The sequence below is a fragment of the Alternaria ethzedia genome (assembly GCF_023757985.1).
Source record: "Alternaria ethzedia strain BMP 0044 chromosome Unknown scaffold_1, whole genome shotgun sequence".
Lineage (NCBI taxonomy): Eukaryota > Fungi > Ascomycota > Dothideomycetes > Pleosporales > Pleosporaceae > Alternaria > Alternaria ethzedia.
Window position 1 is genome coordinate 937,012 of NW_026056194.1, and position 21,250 is coordinate 958,261.

The 21,250-nt window shown below is 54.0% G+C and overlaps 6 protein-coding genes across 6 annotated transcripts; 4 read left to right on the top strand and 2 right to left on the bottom strand.

Moving 5' to 3' along the window:
• Positions 1–943: 943 nt before the first annotated feature.
• Positions 944–3,781, top strand: J4E87_000315 (uncharacterized protein; the record flags this gene model as incomplete). Its single annotated transcript, XM_049371974.1, has 2 exons — positions 944–1,412; positions 1,464–3,781. 2 exons carry the CDS (start codon positions 944–946, stop codon positions 3,779–3,781), a joined length of 2,787 nt encoding a protein of 928 aa, XP_049238108.1.
• Positions 3,782–7,927: 4,146 nt separating this feature from the next.
• J4E87_000316 (uncharacterized protein) lies at positions 7,928–9,123 on the top strand (the record flags this gene model as incomplete). Its single annotated transcript, XM_049371975.1, has 3 exons — positions 7,928–8,160; positions 8,212–8,949; positions 9,003–9,123. 3 exons carry the CDS (start codon positions 7,928–7,930, stop codon positions 9,121–9,123), a joined length of 1,092 nt encoding a protein of 363 aa, XP_049238109.1.
• Positions 9,124–11,551: 2,428 nt separating this feature from the next.
• J4E87_000317 (uncharacterized protein) lies at positions 11,552–12,778 on the top strand (the record flags this gene model as incomplete). The annotated part of the gene is made up of 1 exon (XM_049371976.1): positions 11,552–12,778. The coding sequence occupies one exon, from the start codon at positions 11,552–11,554 to the stop codon at positions 12,776–12,778; it is 1,227 nt and encodes a 408-aa protein (XP_049238110.1).
• A 780-nt stretch (positions 12,779–13,558) lies between these two features.
• On the bottom strand, positions 13,559–17,102 carry J4E87_000318 (uncharacterized protein; the record flags this gene model as incomplete). The annotated part of the gene is made up of 8 exons (XM_049371977.1): positions 13,559–13,599; positions 13,800–14,916; positions 14,969–15,177; positions 15,246–15,512; positions 16,141–16,150; positions 16,201–16,213; positions 16,508–16,637; positions 16,685–17,102. The coding sequence occupies 8 exons, from the start codon at positions 17,100–17,102 to the stop codon at positions 13,559–13,561; spliced, it is 2,205 nt and encodes a 734-aa protein (XP_049238111.1).
• Positions 17,103–17,773: 671 nt separating this feature from the next.
• On the top strand, positions 17,774–19,057 carry J4E87_000319 (uncharacterized protein; the record flags this gene model as incomplete). Its single annotated transcript, XM_049371978.1, has 1 exon — positions 17,774–19,057. The coding sequence occupies one exon, from the start codon at positions 17,774–17,776 to the stop codon at positions 19,055–19,057; it is 1,284 nt and encodes a 427-aa protein (XP_049238112.1).
• Positions 19,058–19,213: 156 nt separating this feature from the next.
• On the bottom strand, positions 19,214–20,803 carry J4E87_000320 (uncharacterized protein; the record flags this gene model as incomplete). Its single annotated transcript, XM_049371979.1, has 2 exons — positions 19,214–20,256; positions 20,326–20,803. The coding sequence occupies 2 exons, from the start codon at positions 20,801–20,803 to the stop codon at positions 19,214–19,216; spliced, it is 1,521 nt and encodes a 506-aa protein (XP_049238113.1).
• Between the last annotated feature and the right edge of the window lie 447 nt (positions 20,804–21,250).

Here is a 21,250-nt window from a genome sequence, read left to right on the forward strand (position 1 = left end):
GACAACAGCAGAAGCTGGGCATTGTCTTTATAGAGGAGGCTTCTAGAAAATGGCCCTTCATCTCGGTAATGGACAAGGTTAGGGTGTCATGCACGTCTTGCGAAGACAAATGTGGCGCACACAGACGGCGACATGCGTCTTGGGGCGGTTGATTCATGTACATGGAGGGTGCGTTGGAGTTGTGAATACATGCGATGTACGGTGTAGAGTAGGAGGTGTACATGAGCATAAAAAGAATCGATTGTTTTTGAGTACCTTTGGTAGACGTTACTGTGTTAACGTCATGGGATTTGAGCTACACATTGCAACAAGATACCTTCGCGTAGCCAGTGGTTCCTATATGATAAAAGCCCGAGGAGTCATATGGGAGAGACTCTGCGACGACATGCAGAGCTTAGTCACATGTGGTTGTCTGTAGCACCGTACTCGTTGCCCGGTTTGGGCTTGCTGTTCCGACAAACGCATGGAGAGCGCATGGCTCGAGAACTAATGCCCAATGCATCGTGGACAAGGTGTCAAGGCTGTGCGATGACGGCAAGATTGCGAGCTGGGTGCGGAGATGATCTTATCAGATGGCGATGGCGATGGCGTCGTGATGAGCGTGATTCGCGCCGGCTGGTTTAACCTCGGTCTGGCCCGTGAGAGCATCTTCTGGAAGCTGTCACGCCTCCTGCGCCGACCATGTCGCCGTCGCATTGACGCTCTTATCTACAGGACAATTCAGCTTGCGAGCGCGACATAGTGGTGTACTTGTTTGCGTGAAAAACATTGGTGTGCCGCCTCTTTGTTCTGCACCGTCCATTTGGCAGCCTCTCACCCTCTCTTCCTTCGGGAGTCCGCACCAGCGACAGTGCCCAGCGGGTCCGCACGTCACCACGCGACCTTGCGCCTTCCTCGCTCACACGCTCACCCCATCCCGCCAGCAACTCGCCGTTAGCACCTCATGATGGGAAAAGGCTCCTCCAAGACCAGCACCAAGGTGCTCCCGCTCATCCCGCTCGCGCCGCCGCTCGCCGTCCTCCCGGGCACAACCCTCAAGATCCCCATCACCAACCGCTCCGATGTCGCCGCCATCCTCGCCAAGATATACAGCATTAGCCCTACCGCGAAGCCCGACGCGGCTATCACGGTCGCCTGCGTGCCGCTGAAGTCCAACACGCTGGGCCCGGACGGCCAGCTGCTGATCGACGATGGCCATCAGGGGGACAAGACGGCCTTCGAGAGCGATCCCATGCAGGCGACCAAGAAAGACATCTATGGCTATGCTTGCATCGCCAAGGTCAGCGGTGTCCAAGGACGGCGGCAGGGCGATCTGAGCCTGGTGGTCGAGGGCCTCGAGAGGGTGCAGGTCGTCGATGTCGTCCAGGAGAGGCCGTACTTTGAGGGAGAGCTTATGGCCGTCGACGAGTACAGTGCGTATACCCCCGTCTGAATTGGTCCTGCACGCATACTGACTAGCACAGTCGACATCGCGAGTGCAGACCTCCTGAACCAGTTCAACCTCCTCAAGCAGCTGTCGCGCGAGCTGCTCGCCCTCGTCCGCCTCTCCGCCATTCTACCGCGCACGCCACAAGTCACCCTCTCGCCCATTGTCGCGCGGAGACTCGAGATGTACATCACAAGGAAAGACCTGTCGGAGGCTGGCGCGCTGGCCGACTTCATGGCCAACGTGGTGGAAAGTACACACGAGGAGACGCTGCGCGTTCTGGCAGCCGTAGACGTCAAGGAGAGAGTGGACAGGGTCATCGAGATCCTCCAGCGGCAGATCGGCAGCATCCAAGGCAACACACGCATGACTGTCACGACAACACAGACGCAGGGCGGCAGCTTGGACATGGAGACACTGCGACGACTGCAGCAGGAAGCCCTGACAAGAAGAGGAAAGATGGGAGGCGGTCTCCCAGCCGGATTTCCTGGCGGCTTCCCAGGCGGTGGGCAGCAACAGGCCGGCGAAGAAGAGCCCAACGAGATTGACGAGCTGAAGAAGAGGCTCCAAGATGCCAAGTTGTCTCCAGATGCTGACAAGGTAGCTCAGCGCGAGCTATCGAGGCTGCAGAAGATGAACCCCGCCCAAGCAGAATACCAGGTCTGCAGGAACTACCTTGAGAACCTCGCCGAAATCCCCTGGACCAAAACGACAGTCGATCAACTCGATGCCACTACACTGGTCAGGGCAAAGAAGCAGCTCGACGGCGATCACTACGGTCTTGAGAAGATCAAGAAGAGACTACTTGAGTATCTGGCAGTGCTCAAGCTCAAGGAGCAGGCAAACAGGACCATCGACGATCAGATCCGCGCTCTCGCCGATACACCAGAGGGAGATGACGAGGCCAAGGAACAAGACCCCGAAGACAAGGTTGCAAAGGAACCATCGGAGGCTGAGCTGCGGCTGTTGGAGAAGAAGCGCATGGTCGACAAGTCGCCAATCTTGCTGCTCGTCGGGCCGCCAGGAACAGGAAAGACTTCGTTGGCCAAGTCAGTTGCTACTGCACTTGGTCGCAAGTTCCATCGCATCTCACTTGGTGGTGTGCGCGATGAGGCAGAGATCCGCGGCCACCGTAGGACCTATGTCGCTGCTATGCCTGGTCTCATCGTCAGCGGACTGAAGAAGGTCGGCGTTGCAAACCCAGTCTTCCTGCTCGACGAAATCGACAAGCTAGGCATGTCGAACCACAATGGCGATCCCGGTGCAGCCATGCTCGAGGTGCTCGATCCAGAGCAGAACCATACCTTCACAGACCACTACGTTAACATTCCTATTGACCTTTCCAAGGTGCTCTTCATCGCCACCGCCAACTCGCTCGATACCATTCCCCCACCGCTCCTCGATCGTATGGAGACCATCCAGCTCTCCGGTTACACTACACTTGAGAAGAGGCATATCGCATCAAGACATCTGATTCCGAAGCAGATCACCAGCAATGGTCTCCACCACGAGAACCTCAACATCCCGACCGACGTGCTCGACAAGATCATCACATCCTACACACGCGAGTCCGGTGTGCGAAATCTCGAACGCGAGATCGGCTCCGTCTGTCGTTCCAAAGCCGTCGAATACGCCACGGCGAAAGACACAAATACTCTCGCCGCGTACTCCCCTGTCGTCACGTTGGAAGACCTCGATACCACGCTCGGCATCGAGAAGTTCGCCGAAGAGCTCACTGAGCAATCTTCCCGCCCAGGTGTCATTACAGGGCTAGTCGCATATAGCACCGGCGGCCAAGGCTCTATTCTGTTCATCGAGATTGCAGATATGCCCGGCTCAGGCCGCGTTCAGCTCACCGGCAAGCTGGGCGACGTACTCAAGGAGAGTGTAGAGGTAGCTTTGACTTGGGTCAAGGCACATGCATTTGATCTCGGCCTGAGTGCAAGCCACGATGAGGACATTATGAAGAGTCGTAGCATCCACGTTCATTGCCCCTCTGGTGCTATTCCCAAAGACGGTCCCAGTGCCGGTCTTGCGCACACCATCGGCCTCATCTCCCTCTTCTCTAACCAGCCTGTTCCGCCTACACTGGCCATGACTGGTGAAATCTCCCTTCGCGGAAGGGTACTGCCTGTCGGTGGTATCAAAGAGAAGCTGATTGGAGCGCTGAGGGCAGGCGTCGAAAGAGTACTCCTACCCGAGGGCAACCGGAAGGATGCTAGGGATCTACCGTTGGAAGTTACCCAGGGTCTCAAGATTGAGTTTGTAGGCCACATCTGGGAGGCTTTGGGCAAGGTTTGGCCCGAGAGATGGGAGGGCGAAGACGGAAGGAGGGGATGGGAGAGCAGATTGTAGAATGTAGATTGTCTGAGTCATGGGTCTTGGTGGGATTGGAAAGGAGTTGGATTGGTGTCTTGCATTTAGCGTTGCATTCGTTACAATCGGTCTGTGTATACTATACTGTATTAGCTGCCTATACTCACATCTCTCACATTGCTCATTACTGCTCTTCCTTGCCCGTTTTGTGTAAGATTTTCCCCTCTCGCTCATGTTTCAAGATACTTATCTCCAGCCTTGCTGCCCTGCTCATCAGATTGCAAACTCGTCGAGGATGATCACTCACGCACGATCTGTGACGATTGCGACCTTGTCAAGTCAAAATATCAAGCCATGCACCCAGCTGCAAAGAAGAAAGTTTCCTGCTGCCCGGGCATACAGTCATCTGTTCGATACCACATCGTTTTCTCCCGAAATATGTCCGCCACCCTGGCATGGGCGCCTGTCTAGGGTAGGAACGATTCAACATATTGACTGAACACTAGAAACTTCCGCTAGCGACCTGGAAGCAACGGAGGACTTGATTCACCCAAAGAACCTCACATGCTGACCGTGGTGCTTTGTAGTTCTCCCAACACACTTCCAGACTTCAGTAGTGTTGTCTCGTGCGCTCGGCGCGGTGGACGAACCCCAAAGTTACAGCACACTCGAAGCACTGGTTTACGTTGCGCGGATAAGAGACCTTCGGATCTTTGCAGTGTGCTACCATCCACTAATTATAAGACCTATACTAATGTCTTCCATACAAAAGTGGGGTGAAGTCAAGGCGGAAGAGAGTGCCAAAATGTGTGGAATATCAAAAGCGAAGACGGAGAGGCTATGGTTCACAGAATGTCAACGTCATGATCTGTAGCTAGAAAGTACATGGCTCGTGACGAGGGGCATGCTCAAGTCGATTGCGGCAGGATTCCCGACTTCGCCGGAGACTTATACATCACAAACCTTCTGCTACGTGGCATTCAGCCTTTATTGTCGTTATTAGCGCTGAAAAGACCCAAAAGATGTCTACCTTTCTTCCGAAACCGTCTCAGTGTAAGCTGCGAAGCCTTTGTGTGTTGAAATTGCTACGATATGGGTCCCCTGGACCCGTGACCCCAAAGATCGAATATAAAAAAGTGGTCTAACGAATCTTATGTGCGAAAGATCTTTCATGACAATACGTACTTGTACCCCGTATGTGTCATTATCGTCAAAGATGTTAGTCATTTTGTATTCCTGATCATCCTGTCGTTGTCTGCTCTTGATTGCTCTATTGGTTGCTCGTGTTATCAGAACACGAAGGAGATAGCGCGATGACTCCCTGGAACCTGATGTGAGACTGGTAATCATCGAAAGCGATACTATTACTTCGGAGGGCGACGAGATGAAACCATATCGAATATTGACCGAAGTCGTAGCGTCCAACCGGTGATGCTTCCACATAGTCACATCTCCGAATACTTTGCGAGCCATTCAATCCTCCACGCCTTGTACAGCGGAGATGGGCGGTTCCGAGCACGCGTCACCCTTCCGGGAGCCTCGGTGACAGACCCTGCCCGTTCGAGCGATATGCTGGATGATCTTCCTATAGCAGCTTCCGAAAGCGAGCTCAACACCCAACCGTTGCAACCCAAAATACCGGGAAAGGGTGGGACGGAATGGTGCGGAGGCGGAAGAGGACTGAGCGCTGCGCGGCGCACGGGGACCTACCCCCTAACTTACTCTTACGGTGATGTTCTGGCCAGACGACTGAGTCAAGCTTTGCCGTACCGCCATCTCCACCACGGTACTTGTTGGCGTTTCAGAGACCCTGCAACAAATCTTGCACAGCGAGGCGACGTCGGTAGACGAGTGTTGTAGCCTCACGATGGAGCGTAACAATAATTATACCCGGGTTTGATGTTTAGTATTCATTTGTTCGCAAGGTTGTCTGCTCCTTCTGAAGTCGATCACGCTTGGCTTTGAGGGGAAGTTGCTTATCGTGGGACGTCGTAACGGGTCTGTTCCAGCATTTTTTTCCATGTGACAAGATCTCGTGAAGAGTGAGTCGAACTAGAGGAAGCATATGTGATGTTGAGGGCTTCTACTCCTAGTATTAGAGGATTGCGGCGTATTGCAATGCGTAGCTGATGGACCTGTGCCGCGCTCCGTGTCATGATATCGGAATTGCTAGGCCTTTCTGTTGTTGGGACTTCTGTAATATGGTGCATCAACAACATGCCATTTTACTCAAACCTAATAACTTCGAGCCTCCGCCAGACAAAGGCCATGTCAATTTCACGAAGCGCCTACATGGGACGCAATTTCGGCAATGTGCACCGAGATGCAGAGCGGCTTCGACGTCGCATTGGAATGTCGCAGTCGTCTAGAGTTAGTACGCGTCGCGCGGGGCCCGAGGCATGTTAATGCTGGAATACTGCGATCGATAAGGGCAGCAACGGCGGCCAGCAGCGGTGATGCCGGCTCGGCCGGCGGCGGAAGTTGCCGTTGATTGCTCGCGCGCGCGGTACACGCCCGCACGTGCGTGCAGTAGAAGACACCTGGAAGGGAATGATGGGCTGTCGATAGAAGACGCAGAAACCACCGGGGAGGGAAAGTTAGAGTTCGGCTCGACTGCTAATGAAAGCTTGCTGCTGCCGACTCTTCAAGCGGCAAGCGAAGAGGGGCGTGATCCCCACACCACCCAGGTCATCGGGCCAGCCATAGTTACCTAAGCTTCTCCACCGATGGCATGGGCTGGTTGAAACAGCACGGATCGGCGCTGCACTTGGGAAGTCGTCGTTGCCAGCCTCGATATGGCACCATGGCTTCCCAACTGTCCGCAGTAAGCCCCGATCCAGCCCATGGGTAGAGCTGCATACATGCCCAAAAGCCCACCGGCGGCGAGACTTTCGGCGGTACAGCACCTCTTGCAGCGTCGATGACATCGTCGCTTGGCCTCTTCATCTCAAGGACGAAACGGCCGACGTGCCCAGGTGTGTGCCAGGCTGCCAGCGCAGCAAGCGGATTGTCTGCAAGTGCATTACCGACTGCAGCGTACTAAGCCGGCCGCTGAAGGTGCTGCACTGTGCCTCTTGGCAGGTGCGATGCAACCGATGGAGCGATGTGATTGCGCATGGATTTGCTGAATCCAGCGCTGCAGATAAAGGCAATATACGTCGCGGAATCCAGGCGCTCATTTGCTGGGTAAAGCGTGTTGGGTCAGGCTGTCTAGACAGTACAGTGCGACGCCGCACCGTGTGGGGTGTGCCCAGCCATCGATTGGATGTTCCCCGGTGCGAGGTGAAAGGGAAAGGGTCTGCTGAGGCAGAGTTCCAACGTGCTACAGTGTCGACCTGATGTGTGGGTTCAGAGGCTCTCGAGCCCTGCCAAACCGTGGTGGGCGGAGGCCCCCAGGATGCGGGCACAATGTTCCGCGGAGCGGCGCAGGCCCTGGTTCCGTCATGGTGGCCGCTGGCAAGCCGACTGATCGATGCCTGGAATGGATGCAGCGCCGCCGCGATCCCGCAGCAGACATGGAGCCGTGGGCACCAAACAGCGACGCAGGCTCGGTTGCAGCCAGAATGCATGCAGCCGTCGTGTGCGACTGTTCCCCGTGCACAACCTGAGCCCTGGACTGCTCGTTGCTGTTCGTCTTCCCCGGCGGTTTTCCCAGCGATAAAACGTCCCTCGCCGTAGTCAGCCGCAGAAGTCGCTTCCAGTCCAGCAGGCAGTGCCCTGATGTTGTCCGCTTTTGTAACCAACGGCTCGCGCTTTTTCTCAGCCACGCTTGTGTAGTTCGGGGTCGATTCCAGCCCACTGGGAAGCCGGGTCATGGTCTGATGCGCGCCGCTCTGCACATACATACATAACTTGTGGACCGCCACCTTTCGTCACATCGCCATCGCCAGGTCTCGCCGGCCAGCTTTGACAAACGGTTAAAACTGCCAGTACGCCAGTTTACACTTCTCAGGGTTGTCCTTGGCCGTCGAGTAGATTGCCGCCTACCAAACCTTCGGTGTCCCGACACGTTCCAGTGGCCAGACTCCAGGGATTTTTAGTTGAGCTGCATGCAGGGCTGACTTTCAACGGCGCAACCTCGTCACCGGATCGCATGTGTTCGGGTCCAGGCCAACTCTATTCATAAGTTAGCAGCGCCCCTTTGTTGCATCGCCATTTCGCATACACATCTTTGCGACGCCAACCATGACGACACCAGCAGATACTGGAGCGGTGGACAAGGGCAAGAATGTGGAACGCGGCACCCTGGGCAAATATGTGAAGCGGATGAGCACTGTGTTCAAGAGGGAGAAATCAAACAAAAGTGTACCGACCCTGGCGCCCGAGCCATCGTCAACTCCTCAAGTCGCGCAGCAACAGCCTGTCGAGAAGGAAGTTGCGCAGCCGGACCAAACCATCCCGGAAGTCGCACCTGCCACGTGAGTTCTATAACGCCGTGTCGTTGGAAACATGCGTACTAATTTAACAAGACCTATCACTCCCGCCGTGTCAGTGCCATCAACTCCAACTACCAAGGAGATGGACCGCAACGCCATGCAGCAGGAGAGAGCCCGCGCCCTCTTCGCCAAGTATGGCCTCACCCTTGAGTCACACGAGTGGATCGCTGCACCAGCTCCAAAACCCACCGTCCAGCGTGTCGAAAAATCGATCCGTATGCGTGTCCATCGCAGCTGCCACCGCTGCGGAACCCTTTACGGCTCCGACAAGGTGTGCCTGCAATGCGAGCACAAGCGGTGCAAGAAGTGCCCTCGTTTCCCCAAGAAGAAGACGCCGGAAGAGAAGCAAGCCGAGAAAGAGGGTATGGAGCAACCCAAGCGAAAGAGAATGCTCACCATCCGGACTCGTGGCGGCGACGAGTTGGTATATCAACCTGCGAGACAACGCATCAGACGTAACTGTCATGTGTGTGAGAATTTGTTCGTTCCCGCAACGGCGAATATCTGCAATTCATGCCAGCATGTCCGATGTACGAAATGCCCGCGCGAGCCAGCCAAGCTCAGCAAATGGCCTGATGGCTACCCGGGCGATGCTGAGCCTGACAGCGAGACGGAGGTGGAGAAACAGCTGGAGAAATTCAGACGGACCTGGCGAAAGCCGAGGACTAGGGTGCGCTGGCAGTGTGAGAAGTGCAATGGCCTCTTTCACAATAATTCGCCGCAATGTCCAGGATGTGGGCATGAGAGATGCGACAAGTGTACAAGATCACCGTGAGTATACATCTTGCAGGATTTCAGAAATATTCATCGCTAACATATCACAGTGTCAGGAAACCTGAGAAAGGGGAGCGTTTCGATTCCCAGGTCGTGGCGGCCGTGGAGGCTAAGCTGCGAGCGATGGATGTTGATGATAATTCGGCTCCATCTGCAGCGGAGGCTACCTGAGAGGCCAACGCTCGAACAGGATAATATACGCCGGTTCCCGATTCTTTCGAGATCTTCTTACCATGTCTTCGCACCAGCGTTATGCTCTACTTGACAGTGATACCAGTGCCGCCTGCACTCGCACGCGTGGACTCACGGCCATAGCCCATCCACTGCCGCGCTCGCTATCATCACTGTGCGGCTGGGGGTCTTGTTTCACAATAAGTCAGCATTAACACGTCGTACAGCCCCCACCTTCATGCTTCGCCCCTCTACTGCCCACTGGTTTGGTATGGATTCCACCACAATACCGGCCTCAGAAAGCCACACGTGCTCTAAATTCTCTCGAGACTTCTTCCCTCTCTCAGCGTGTACGAATATGATGTGTAAGCCAAACGACGTAGTGTCGTAACTGCACCTCCCTTCATAGCTTGTACATGTACATTTCCGAGGAAAGTTCTGCAATGTAGTGTAACCTCTGCATGTATATCTGTACCAGTCAACTTGCCTTCTGCTGGGGTTGGCATGAAGTGGCGTTTCCCAGCGCGTAATGTCGGGCTCTTGTTCTACAGTTCCCCGTCACACTAGGTGGATGTTGTGTTTGTACAACGGGTACAGCGGGTGTCAGGCACATTATTCGGGACATCTGAGGCTGGTATTCCGGTTGGAAAGGTTTGTTGGTACGTCAGGGACGAGTCACATCTAGACAACAGGTTAAGGCTTAACCAGCCATGGCTCTTAGTAAGTACCTAGGCAGTGACCGGTGTGATGCGAGTGATCGTACAGTCTTAGCGCTCTTGTGCCACTTCAGGATTTCACTCTACAAGTCCTCATGCTCATCTCAGCGCTTACCCATCACTTTGAACATCCCGACTCCGCCTAACGAAGCCTGCTTACTTGATGTCGCACAGCGAGCACTCAAGCGGGGAAGTGGCACAGACGTCCTAGTCCGCGTGCTGGAACAGCACGACCCTTCGAATCGTCCTCCAGGTCCTTCACACAATGCTAGTCTCGAAACAGCAAATGGTAGTCACTGGATGTTTTACGGCTCATATAGCCTGTGAATACATCTGCTAGTCATGTTGATGGCTTCACGAGGAACGACATCAGGAGCTATCCTCGGTCGGTATTGTCGTTCCTGCGGCATAGTTCCGCACACCACAAGCCTTGTATGTAGCAATCTAGTCCCCATCAAGCAATCCCATGGTGACGAGTTCGCCAATAGCCATGATTTGTCCTCTGCCTGCATCAGCTGGACCCCACTTCCAACAGGCAGTTTTCTTGCCCGGTTGGAATCATCTTGATAAGGAGCGAAAAGCAGAGTTTATAGATTAATGTGGCGTTCTGAGACCCTAATCCAGGTGATCGGTTATCTGAATCCTTGAAAACGGACTACCAATTGCGGAGATCGCTCAGGTGAACTGGGTGGACGATTACTATTCAGGCAGGAAGTTATGGGGTCTATATTAGGAGACGCATGGTATACTATGGAGTGATATTTGGGCAATGTAAGCTGTGTTGTGTCCTAGCGGAATGCACGGCTGTTAGAACCGCCCATCTTAGATGATTCTGGCATAAGCTATACCGAGTGTTACCGTGTAAGCAGCTGTTTCGCTACATCGAGGAGCGAGATTGTGTAACGTTGAAGAGGGGGATGTTCCAACATATTCGAGGCACAGCTCAGCACAAGACTTCAGGTATTCCGGGATTGTTCCGGTGGCATGGCGTTTGCTTGACGTGCTCCATGTTTATTGAACTCTCTCTCTGACGATTACTCACCATCCTCACCTGAGCAGTCTCTGGATGAACACGCTCGTAGGTAGGTATGGGTATCCCAACTGCATCGTAACACATGTCGGCTGCGATGAGGGTTGCACAACGGCTGAGTCGTAGCAGTACGCGATAGGTGCTGGCATAGCCTGCAGGACTGATGCTGATGTCTGCTGCGTCCTTGGAGCGAATGTCTTCGTTCAAAGATGTATGGCTTTGTAGACATGATGTCGGGTTAGTACGTGCTGCGGGAATAAGAAGCGCCAGAGCCTGGAGACGATAGGAGGATAGCCTATTATGACGTGACGTCCAAAAGCTTCCGAAACGCTTTCATTCTACGCGCCGTTTCAGGCGCGTGGCTGTGCACCAAAGACTCACCAAACGAAGACCGACGGCTCACCTGCCACTCTTGGCGCCAAGGCCTAGCTGAGGCTGATACCAGCGCGGTGCGACCGGCTGTCCAATCAAACGGCCCCGGACGCCGAGAGCGCAATTACGGGGTAAGCCGCTCGTGAATGATCGCCAGCGCGTGTTTGCACGAACCTACACGGGGGTTTGCCCTGCTCTCTCTTGAATAATCTCACTCTCCACACTCTCTCCACACTCTCTGACACCTTTCTTCTTGCAATCTTTTTCAACTTTTCAACTACAGTCGCTCCCTTAATCCACTTTACCAACAATGCGTTTCGTATCAGCGCTTGCCGTCGCGGCGGCGACCGTCAGCGGCGCCCTTGCGCAAGACTTCGTCCTGGGCTTCAACTCGGGAGCCTCGGACGACACTGGCAAGGCCAAGACACAGGCGGATTTTGAGAAGGAGTTCACCACAGCGCAGAACCTCGAGGGCGCGCCGGGCGACTTCACCGCCATCCGCCTGTACTCCAACATCCAGTGGCAGACGACCGACACTCCCATCGCCGCCTTCCCTGCTGCCATCAAGACAAACTCCAAGCTCCTTCTCGGCATTTGGGCCTCGGGAACCGACGATATCGACAACGAGCTGAAGGCGTTGAACTCTGCCGTCGAAGAGTACGGCACCAAGCTGACGGATCTCGTAATTGGACTGTCGGTCGGTTCCGAGGATCTCTACCGCGTGTCTGAGCCCGGCATCCGGAACAAGGCCGGTGTCGGTAACAGCGCCGAGAAGATTGTCGAGTTCATCAAGGCCGCGCGCGAGCGTCTTGCTGACACACCCCTTAAGGATGTCAAGATCACCCACGTCGACACCTGGACTGCTTGGGTCAACGAGTCCAACGCCGCGGTCATCGACGAGATCGACTTCTTGGCCGTCAACGCTTTCCCCTTCTACGAGTCCGAGCTGGACAACAAGATTGACAACGCTGGCAAGCTCCTGAGCAGCGCCATCAGCGCAACCGAGGGTGTTGCTGGAGGCAAGGACGTATGGGTTACCGAGACCGGTTGGGCATACAAGGGTCCAGACTTTGGTGCTGCCAAGTCGACTGTGGACAACGCCGAGACATACTGGAAGGACGTCGGTTGCGCGCTCTTCGGCAAGAAGAACGTCTTCTGGTACACACTCCGCGACGCCAACCCCGCGAACAAGGTGAAGTTCGCCGTCTCCGACAACCTCTCCACCACCCCGCGCTTCGACATCAGCTGCCCTAAGGAGCAGAAGGAGTTGCCATCGGCGGAGCCCGTTAACAACGGCACTTCATCTGGTGGCTCTTCAAGCGGCAACACTACCACTGGCGGTAACAACAACGACGGCGGTAACGACAGCGACAACGGTAACAATGGCGGAAGTGACGGTGGAAGCGAGAGTGCTCAGCAATCTGGCACCGCCGCCCCTAGCGGTACTGGAGCTGGAGCTGCTACTTCAGTCTCTGTCGTGAACTCGATGGCCATGGGTCTGTCGGTCGTTTTCGCTATTGCTGCCTGGGCCTTGTAAGCGTAGATCAAGTTCCTACAACTAGCTCAAATGCTATATTTCTTTGCGTCAGTGTAAGATAGATGGATGCGTTCATATAGAGTGGCGAGTGGATCACACTCGTACCTAGTTCGAGCGACTGGTTTCGCAACACTAAGGTCTTGTAATATGCCTAGAGAATGAGATGGCTTTGTGTTGACAGTATTTCGAGCGCCATCTAGGCGGATCGTGAAAGTGAAGTGTACATTGATTGAAGAGAGAGAAAAGCAAGGTGCCCTCCACGCACTAGCTCATCGAGACGCGTCATGCCCCACACTCAGCCGTAGCATCGCTCCTGACTCTGCATCGTCCACCAGCCTCTTATTTTGTTGGAATTCACAAAGTAATACCCATCAATGATTGTTCAAACAACCAAGAGGGCCATGCCCCTAGAATGGTTCGCAATCTATTTCAACTCGGCCTATAGTTCATCCCCTCATACCCTGCGTCCGATCCAACGTCTTCGCACTATTCCTTAGAGAACGCCGGCCAAAAACATTCGACCTACTGCACCCATCAGACTCATCGGAATAGAAAAGCTGAGGGCTGCGGGTGTCGTACCGTTGCATTGAGCCCGCGGTTGGGGCCATGTAGTGTGGAAGACTCGGCTGCGATTGAGCGGGTGGTGGAGTTGTGGGTGGTGTCGTCACCACATGTATCTCACCTTGTCCTTGAGAAACAAAAGCTGTAGAGATTGGTGTTTCGGGAGCCACAGAAGCCGGCGTCCAGACGGTTGATTGGGCAATTGGACTGGACGTGTGCTTAGGTGCCGTCACGGGTGTGGCTGGTGTAGGGCTGTTGGCCTGCATCGCCATGCTAGAAGGTCGAGACTGTGACTTTGGCTCTTTAGATTTCCGGAAGGGGCTCATGGAAGAAAACATTGATGCTGCCCGATGTCTGGGAGTGGATGTGGGTGTGTTTATCATCGCCTTGGCTGCTCCCAACAGTCCTTGAGACTTCGGAGCCAGAGGCTTTCTAGTAGGCGTTGTCGGCGTGAGCTTACGCTTTGTTCGCGATTTTGCGAATCGTTCCTCGTTATTGTCTTTGAGGGAATATGCGGCGTATGCTAACGGTTCAATCCCAGGCTTCTCCTTCGTGTCCATGAACGACCGTTTTTTCTCTTTCGACCTGGTCGTTTTGGCTAATGCTGAGGCATTCTTCGCCCTCTCTTTCTGTTCCCTCTCATCGGTCTCACGGAGCTCCTGGAAATGAATCGCCTGCAGGATCAACATGCGAGCTTCAGTGTTGATGCCGTGTTCGAAGACCTCTTGTACGTACGGCACAAAATCTCCCCACGTCTGTATCTGTCCTGGTAACGGGAAGATCATATTGGCCGTCTGATAGACTCTTCGAAGGTCTCTTGGTATATGTTTTGCGCCCATGATGGTGGGCAACACACGCAAATGCTTTGCAATCAGCTCTTTGGCTTCGTAGATGAGCTTGCGCATACTGCCATGCAAGGATGCATGGGCACGATTGCTGAGGTTCAGATCGAGAACGCAACTCTCAGGCACTTCGAGCAAGTATCGATCGATGTCAGCATATCGAACCGGAGTTGGGCTCTGCTCAGGCGGCCTGGAGCTGCCAAAAGCTGCTCTAAACAGCGCCTTCGACGGGCTTGCAGCGTGCTTTCCCAAACAAGGCTCATTAGGAACCGATGGCGTGTCGAAGAGTGCTAGATCCATCTTGTATTCCTGATCGTAGGAATAGTCAAGGATACACACATATTCGTGCCCAGGTTCCAAGCAGCCGAACAACCACTCCCACGGCCCGGACACCTGCTGGTTCATACTGTGTATGATTCTCTCCATCGCCTCTTCAGATGTAGCGTGATCTACAAAGAACCTTGTATTCGCAATTAACTTCCCCTGCGATAGTTTGGCATTACGGATGTAACTGAGTGGTGCGGCGCCGACTATAGGCTCACATGCGGCACTGAGCAGCGGCGTGTGGCGAATGCGACATTTCTCCCAATCCGGCTTCGACGGCAGTACTTCGATACCACGACCGAAAACGCGAAGAATAGCGCAAAGACTATACGGGTTCACGGTTGCTATTCCGACAAGATCTCTTTGGGTAGATCTGCCGACATCGTAGTGCATGGCCAGGGCTTGTAGCATCTACTATATGTTAGTTGCAAATCCTCAATCAAGATGCGTGATAGATGCTCACTCGTGTAGCTCGCCTCTGGTTGCGATAGCGTTTCACCACGACCAGTTGTGTTATCCACCAGACTCGATTGTCCCCATGCATCCACTGGCTCACGAAGCAGTGCCCAACGTGCCGATCGTCTTTAGTAACGACCGTAACTAGGATATTGTTCGCGCCCTCAGGCAGGCATTGAGCTCTCAGCCTTACGCGACTCATATGTATTGGTTTCCCTACACCAGAGTCAGCGATGCGTCCTTGGCTGCCGACCTACACGCTCCAATAATACCGGAGGACTTACCATACTCGGCCATCATCCCCATTTCAAGATGCGCTCTCCAACTCCACACGCCGTAATCAGAAGAGAAGTTGCCAGCGCATATGTCCAGTTCTTCGTCAGTCACTGCATCTCCGGGGATAATGCGATACACAATGTCTTCGTCGACATCTGGTTCTTCATAGAGGTGGTTAGACTCGCCACGTATACAATAGTCGACGATATCAGTGCTCGCAGGGTCGCGGAGCGCCATCTTCCAGGTGAGCGGTCTCTTCGCGCGGTTGGTGGTAGCTGATCGTGCTTCGCAGCGGTAGTCACGCTATGCCGTCCTTGGAAATTGTTTCGGTTCTGATTTGATGTTCTGGCAAAAGAAGTTTTTCTGGAACGTTGAAATAAGCTCAAAATCTATCGTAGACGACTTTTCGACTGTCAGGTTCGTTCAAGCGAGGGGTGCAAACCATGGTAGAGACCGGACTGCGCCCTATCATGCAAAAGGCCGCGCCTGCCGCTTCCTCTGAACCCCTTCCGAGTCCAACGCCAAAGTGAACGATCAGTCCCGAAAGAGCTGTAGATGGAAGGAGCGAAGCGTCCTCGCCTAGACCTCTGACCTGTTGAGCGGGTTACCAGGTTCGCGATAAAATTTGGATCTCAAGGCGCGCGATAACGTCACGAACTGTATCCGGACAAAGTAGGAGTTGCGCAATCGGTAGTAACCAATGACTTCATTCGACACATCACTGCTAACATTGTACAAGTCTAGTTAAGGTGGACGAGATGTGCAGTACTCAGAACAAGCGGATCAGACACCCTTGCCACGATCTTCTCATCACGATCGTGTCTTCGTCTTGGGAAACCAACATTCCAGCGCACGCCCGGTTACTCAAGTCTTAACGTTCGCGCCATCTCACATCTTCTTAACGGCGTTCGTCCTACTCAAGTCAGTGGGTGCACAAATCCCATGCGAACGCAAAACTCTTACCTCGTAGTACTGCCTATCATCCGCGAAAGATACCCGACGTCTCCTTCTCGTATCCACTGGCTGCTGCCTTTCATCAGGCGGAAGGTATTCGTCACCACGCCACACTCCAGTATTACGTAGTCGATATCTGTCGTCGCGGTCCGGCTGCCTGACCTCTTGCAGTGGTCGCCTTGTATCGTGAGGCAAAGACTGTGGCTCGAATCGGGATGGCCTCCGATCTAGCAACTCTTCTCTGTCTTCAGATCGCGACTGCCTGTGATCCCGTAACTCCTCTCTTTCCTCATAGCGCGGCCTCTGCCTATGAGACTCATCGAGATCCGCGATCTTCCTTCGGTCAGCCAGTTCGACCATTCTCTCTGCTTCACGCGCTGGTATCGGGAGGATAGATCCCCATTCGCCCGCTGCATCACAGAAGTTGATAATCTCCAGTCTCTCCACTGGGTTATGTTAGCAGCATGTTTGTCACATGTACCGATCTACTCACCATCGGTCATGTCCCTCGGTCGCTCCATCTCGCTTCCTCGCCTTGCTGGCTGCGCCGATCGATCCGGGTTCATCTGCATGAACCGCATAGGGTATTTTGGCTGCTTCTTCATCCGTGAGACAATGCTCTGATACGTCGCGAGGTAGTCATCTCTCCGAGCACCTGAGATCTTGGCTAGTTCGTATTCGTTGTGGAAGGGCGAGAGGAAGTTAACGAGCCAGATGATGTCGGCATCACGACCGGGATAGTACTCGAGGCTTTCAATCAACCGCTTGGTGAGTCGCAGGGCGAACAAGCCGATGACGAGGAAGTCTGGAGCAGGCGGTGGTGGGGAAGGGCGAGGTGGTAGTCGCGGCGGTGCGGATGGGCCGCGCACAATGTCGGGAAGGGGCGAGAGGGCGGATCTGGGTTGCTGCATGTTGATGGTGTGTCGATGGAGGAGGATAGTCTGTCAGTGAAGGTAGCAGTCTAGACCCAGCACATCTGGTCGCGTGCTTGGCGGTAAACGGAAGTCGCGATTCGATGGAGCGGTGACGACTGTGAAAACAAGCAAGTCCAATTTCTCGCCAAAATGACCAAGTTACCGTATCTGCACCTGCTGTGCGTTCTCTGGAGTCGTGCGTGTTATTCGTTGCTCTTTTGAGCTTACCCAACGCATGTGATCAATTCCGGCACAGGCTGGCGTAGACAAGACAGCGACTGAAGATTCGAGACTCAAGCCTGTCCCCAGCCAGTTTATCAATCGTCAGCGCATGATATCCGATCATCTTGCACCATACACGAGTTGGCTCTTGGGCTCGATCGTCGATTCGGTACACATTGTCGTGTGGTTGTGGTAGTCATGTTCCTGGGCAGATCAGACTGCAGATAATGACCAATCTTACTCAGACGTGTCTGCCCAAGCGAATATCATGTGATAATGTCGCGACACCACGTTTCGATGCTTCGCAACACGCTGGTGAAGATTATATGCACGATGACGTCACGCGTGGATTAGCGTGTATGAGTCGAAATGACCATTGGACGGCGAACGGTGACACCTGCGTACCTTTCCCGATAAATATCACTAAAGTTGTACTGGCATTCACGATGCAGTTCCCTATCAACAAAGAGAACAATTCAAAGATCAAGATCGACCGTCTACGATTAAGCCGAATCATGGATTACCCGTTTATTCCAGGAACTTCAACAATTCCGTCCAAGGTTCTGGAGCCTATTTCAACAGAAGGGCCTCTACCCGAAGAGCTCTTGTCGCCGAAGCCACCTCTTGTAGACTCAAAGTCCATATTCGCGTTCTGGCATTCTGGCATCCGAACGATCCCACCCGTCCTACTACGCAACGTTCTTGCTTGGTACCGCCGCTTCTCACCACTGGGATGGACCATCTATGTCTTTGACAACGTGTCAAATTCCCCACTAAATGTAGGCAACTACATCGACACCAAGTCCTCCTCGGTTGTACCGGCGGCATTCACAAACGGCACCCTGGACGGACAGTATGCTGCACAACACACCTCAGATCTCATCCGCTATCCGCTCCTGTTGAAGTACGGTGGTGTGTATCTTGATGTTGGCATCCTTCAATTCGGCGACCTTAATCGTCTTTGGACCGAACACATGACCAACCCAGATTCGCCTTACGACTTCGCCGGCTTCACGCTGGGAGCAGATGAGCCGCAGGTTGTAAATTTCTCGCTCATGTGTCGAGCGGACAACCCGCTCGTGCAACGCGCACATCACATTTTGCTCCAAGTCTGGGAAGGCAAGACCAACACGATCGGCACACATGCGCATCCAATGGTGTCCCACATCCCGCTTATGCGTGTGCCACAAGAGGTTGTTGTAGAAGAAGAGGGACAGGAGAAGATGGTGATTAACGACGAAGCCATGACCGACTACGCGATTCAGATCCAATGTATGGGATCGGCGCAAGGCTGGGTGGATGAAGAAGATGGATGGGACGGGCCGAAGTATGTCAGAGAGAAGTGCTGGCTGCTCAGCATGATGGACGGTGCGTTCGCACACGAGCAGATGACTGGATGGAGTGGTCAGAGGCAATTTGATCTTCTGAGCCTTCGATTACCCAAGGAGAGCGAGATTGAGACAGACGATCAAGCACTTGCGAGGCGTATTGTAGAGAAAGTAGTGGCAGACAGCTGGTGTTTGAAGCTTGGGCACGGGTTTTCGGCGAAGCTGTTCGGAAGTGACACTCTCGGTATGCTGTGGAGAAAGCATCGTGGCAGCGACTGTGCCATTAGGACGTATGCGGGTTGGCTGAGGTGGGCAGAAGTGGGCTATTGTCGCGACAGCGATGTGGTACCTATGACGGTTCCCGTGTATGAGCCGACTAGGAGAGCGAAACTTTTGCCATGAAAGGACGAAAGGCATGTTGGAAAGAAAAGGGCGACTTGGGCGAACAATGGACTGCTCGAGGTAGCGCCCAGAAATTTAGTGTAGAACTATGTCATTACACATCCGAAGCGGATCTGCCCGCCTCCCCTTTTCTCACGCCCACGCCCGCGCCCGCGCTCAATGCCATCCCCTTCCTTCAGGCTTTCGGAAACTTGCGTATCGACTCGCAGACATCTCATGCACAGGTGTAACTTCATGCGCCATCATCTCTGACGGCTGCCGCGATACTGGTTCAATTGTTTGCCCATCAATCTCGCTGACAGCAGGGTTCTTGGCTCGGCGGTTCTGCCTAAACAGCAGGAAGCCCACGGCTCCGAGCAGGGCTAGTCCAGCAACACCTCCCACAACACCACCTGCGATCGCACCTTTATTGGTCGATTTATTTTTCGCTGTCGGAGTCGGGCTCACGGGCGTGATGTTGGTAGGTGTGCAGATTGTGGTAGGGTTTGGCGACACGTTTTCCGCATTGGCTGCGACAGCTGGCGCAAGTTGGAACTCGCTTTTCGCGTAATCTACTAAAAGATAGTTGAAGGTCAAGAAGAGCCCTCCCAGGATACTGTCAACATCGCCTGGATCACCTTGTCGCGTATCCGACACAAAGGCTTCGAGTGTGCTGTCGTTGGTGATGGCATACCGGCCGTACTCATCAGATCCGCGTAGTGGCGTGAACAATTCCTTGTTAGGTATCCTGGACTGATAGCCGCCTGCCAATGTCACAACGAGATCGCCGCCGGGACGATTCGAGACGTTGTATTGCATCTTCCCCGGATATTCGGTCTCATCCTGGCCAGTAGAGTTTCCGAATGCCTGCGCAATCGCTGGAGGAAAGACGAAACGCTGCGTCGATGGCTCAATGCAAGCAATCAGCCCATCGCTTCCGTCTGGTATGAGCGGTATATCCTGATACGTCAGGTTTGTGACCGTTACCTGTAGTGGGCAGGCCCGCATGAGGTTCCATTCGCCGATCGGGAAAGTGGTGAAGTTGGATGCAGGGTCAACCCGCGCGCGATCATATCCTCCCACAACGAGCAGACCGTCATGTGGATCGATGCCCCTGCTACCACTCCAAAGACCGAATACCTGAGATGGCGCGACACCACCAGCGACTGCAGCGCGGAGGAAGGAGGAGTTGGTTCCGAGAGGTAGACCAGATTGCACACCTGCTATCAGTCAGCTTCATTCATAGCTCGACGGCCCGCATTGGACGAGACGCATTGAGGGATCCTCACCTCCCCAGACTTCACTATCCATGACCAATGGAAAGCCGTCGACATCGCCATTTTCCTGAAACGCGACATCATCGTTGAAGTAGACGTATGCACCGGTACTGTCTTCAGCGTCGACTTGGCTGCCATTCCATTGGCTCTTGATCGAAACCGCATACGATGTCGACTTTGGCGCATCGAAAGCACCACCCAGACCACCAATGCAGCTGTCGTTGGTCGCAGATCCACAGTTGATAACATTATTGATCCGCGTGTTGTTGAGCGTAGTGGACGGTCGGAAAGCAAAGATCTGGTGCGGAGTCCCAATACCAAGTTCAATGCCACGTGCGACACCGAGGCCGTCCTGTGTGACGGTGATGTTCGACCAGGTGAGTGTCAGAGGCGGGATGTCGCATTGCGCTGCTATCAGGCGAGGCTGGAAGAAGACGACGGCAGCAAGGCTGAAGATGAAGCTACTTTTTATGCGCCATGATGGAGCCATGGCATTGAAGCGGGCTGAAGCATGTGCAGGAGAATTGACTCGTCTCACAGGAGCATCAAGGTCAAGTCGGTGAGCAGAGAAGAGGAGATAAGCAGACAAAGAAACCAGCGTGCGCAACGTAAGCCGGGCGCAGGATGTGCTTCTTGAGACCGAAGCCAAAGAGATTTCTCGTACTGTCATGCATCGTGATAGCAGCAGTTCTCCTGATTGGAGTTGCATTCTAGTGGCGCAACCTATTGGGCGTGGGTAGCTGCATTGTCAGCTTGAAACGTCGGTCAATGTGCCTGCTTGCATGCCGGTCACATCTATCATACCTGGGATCTCGAATGCTAGTCGATATGCGTCGAAACCTGGATTTTCTGTTGTTGGGTATGTGCACCGCTTTTGGACGAGGCGTAGGGTGCATGAAACCACCCCGCTTTGTGCTTCTACATCATACATAACGAT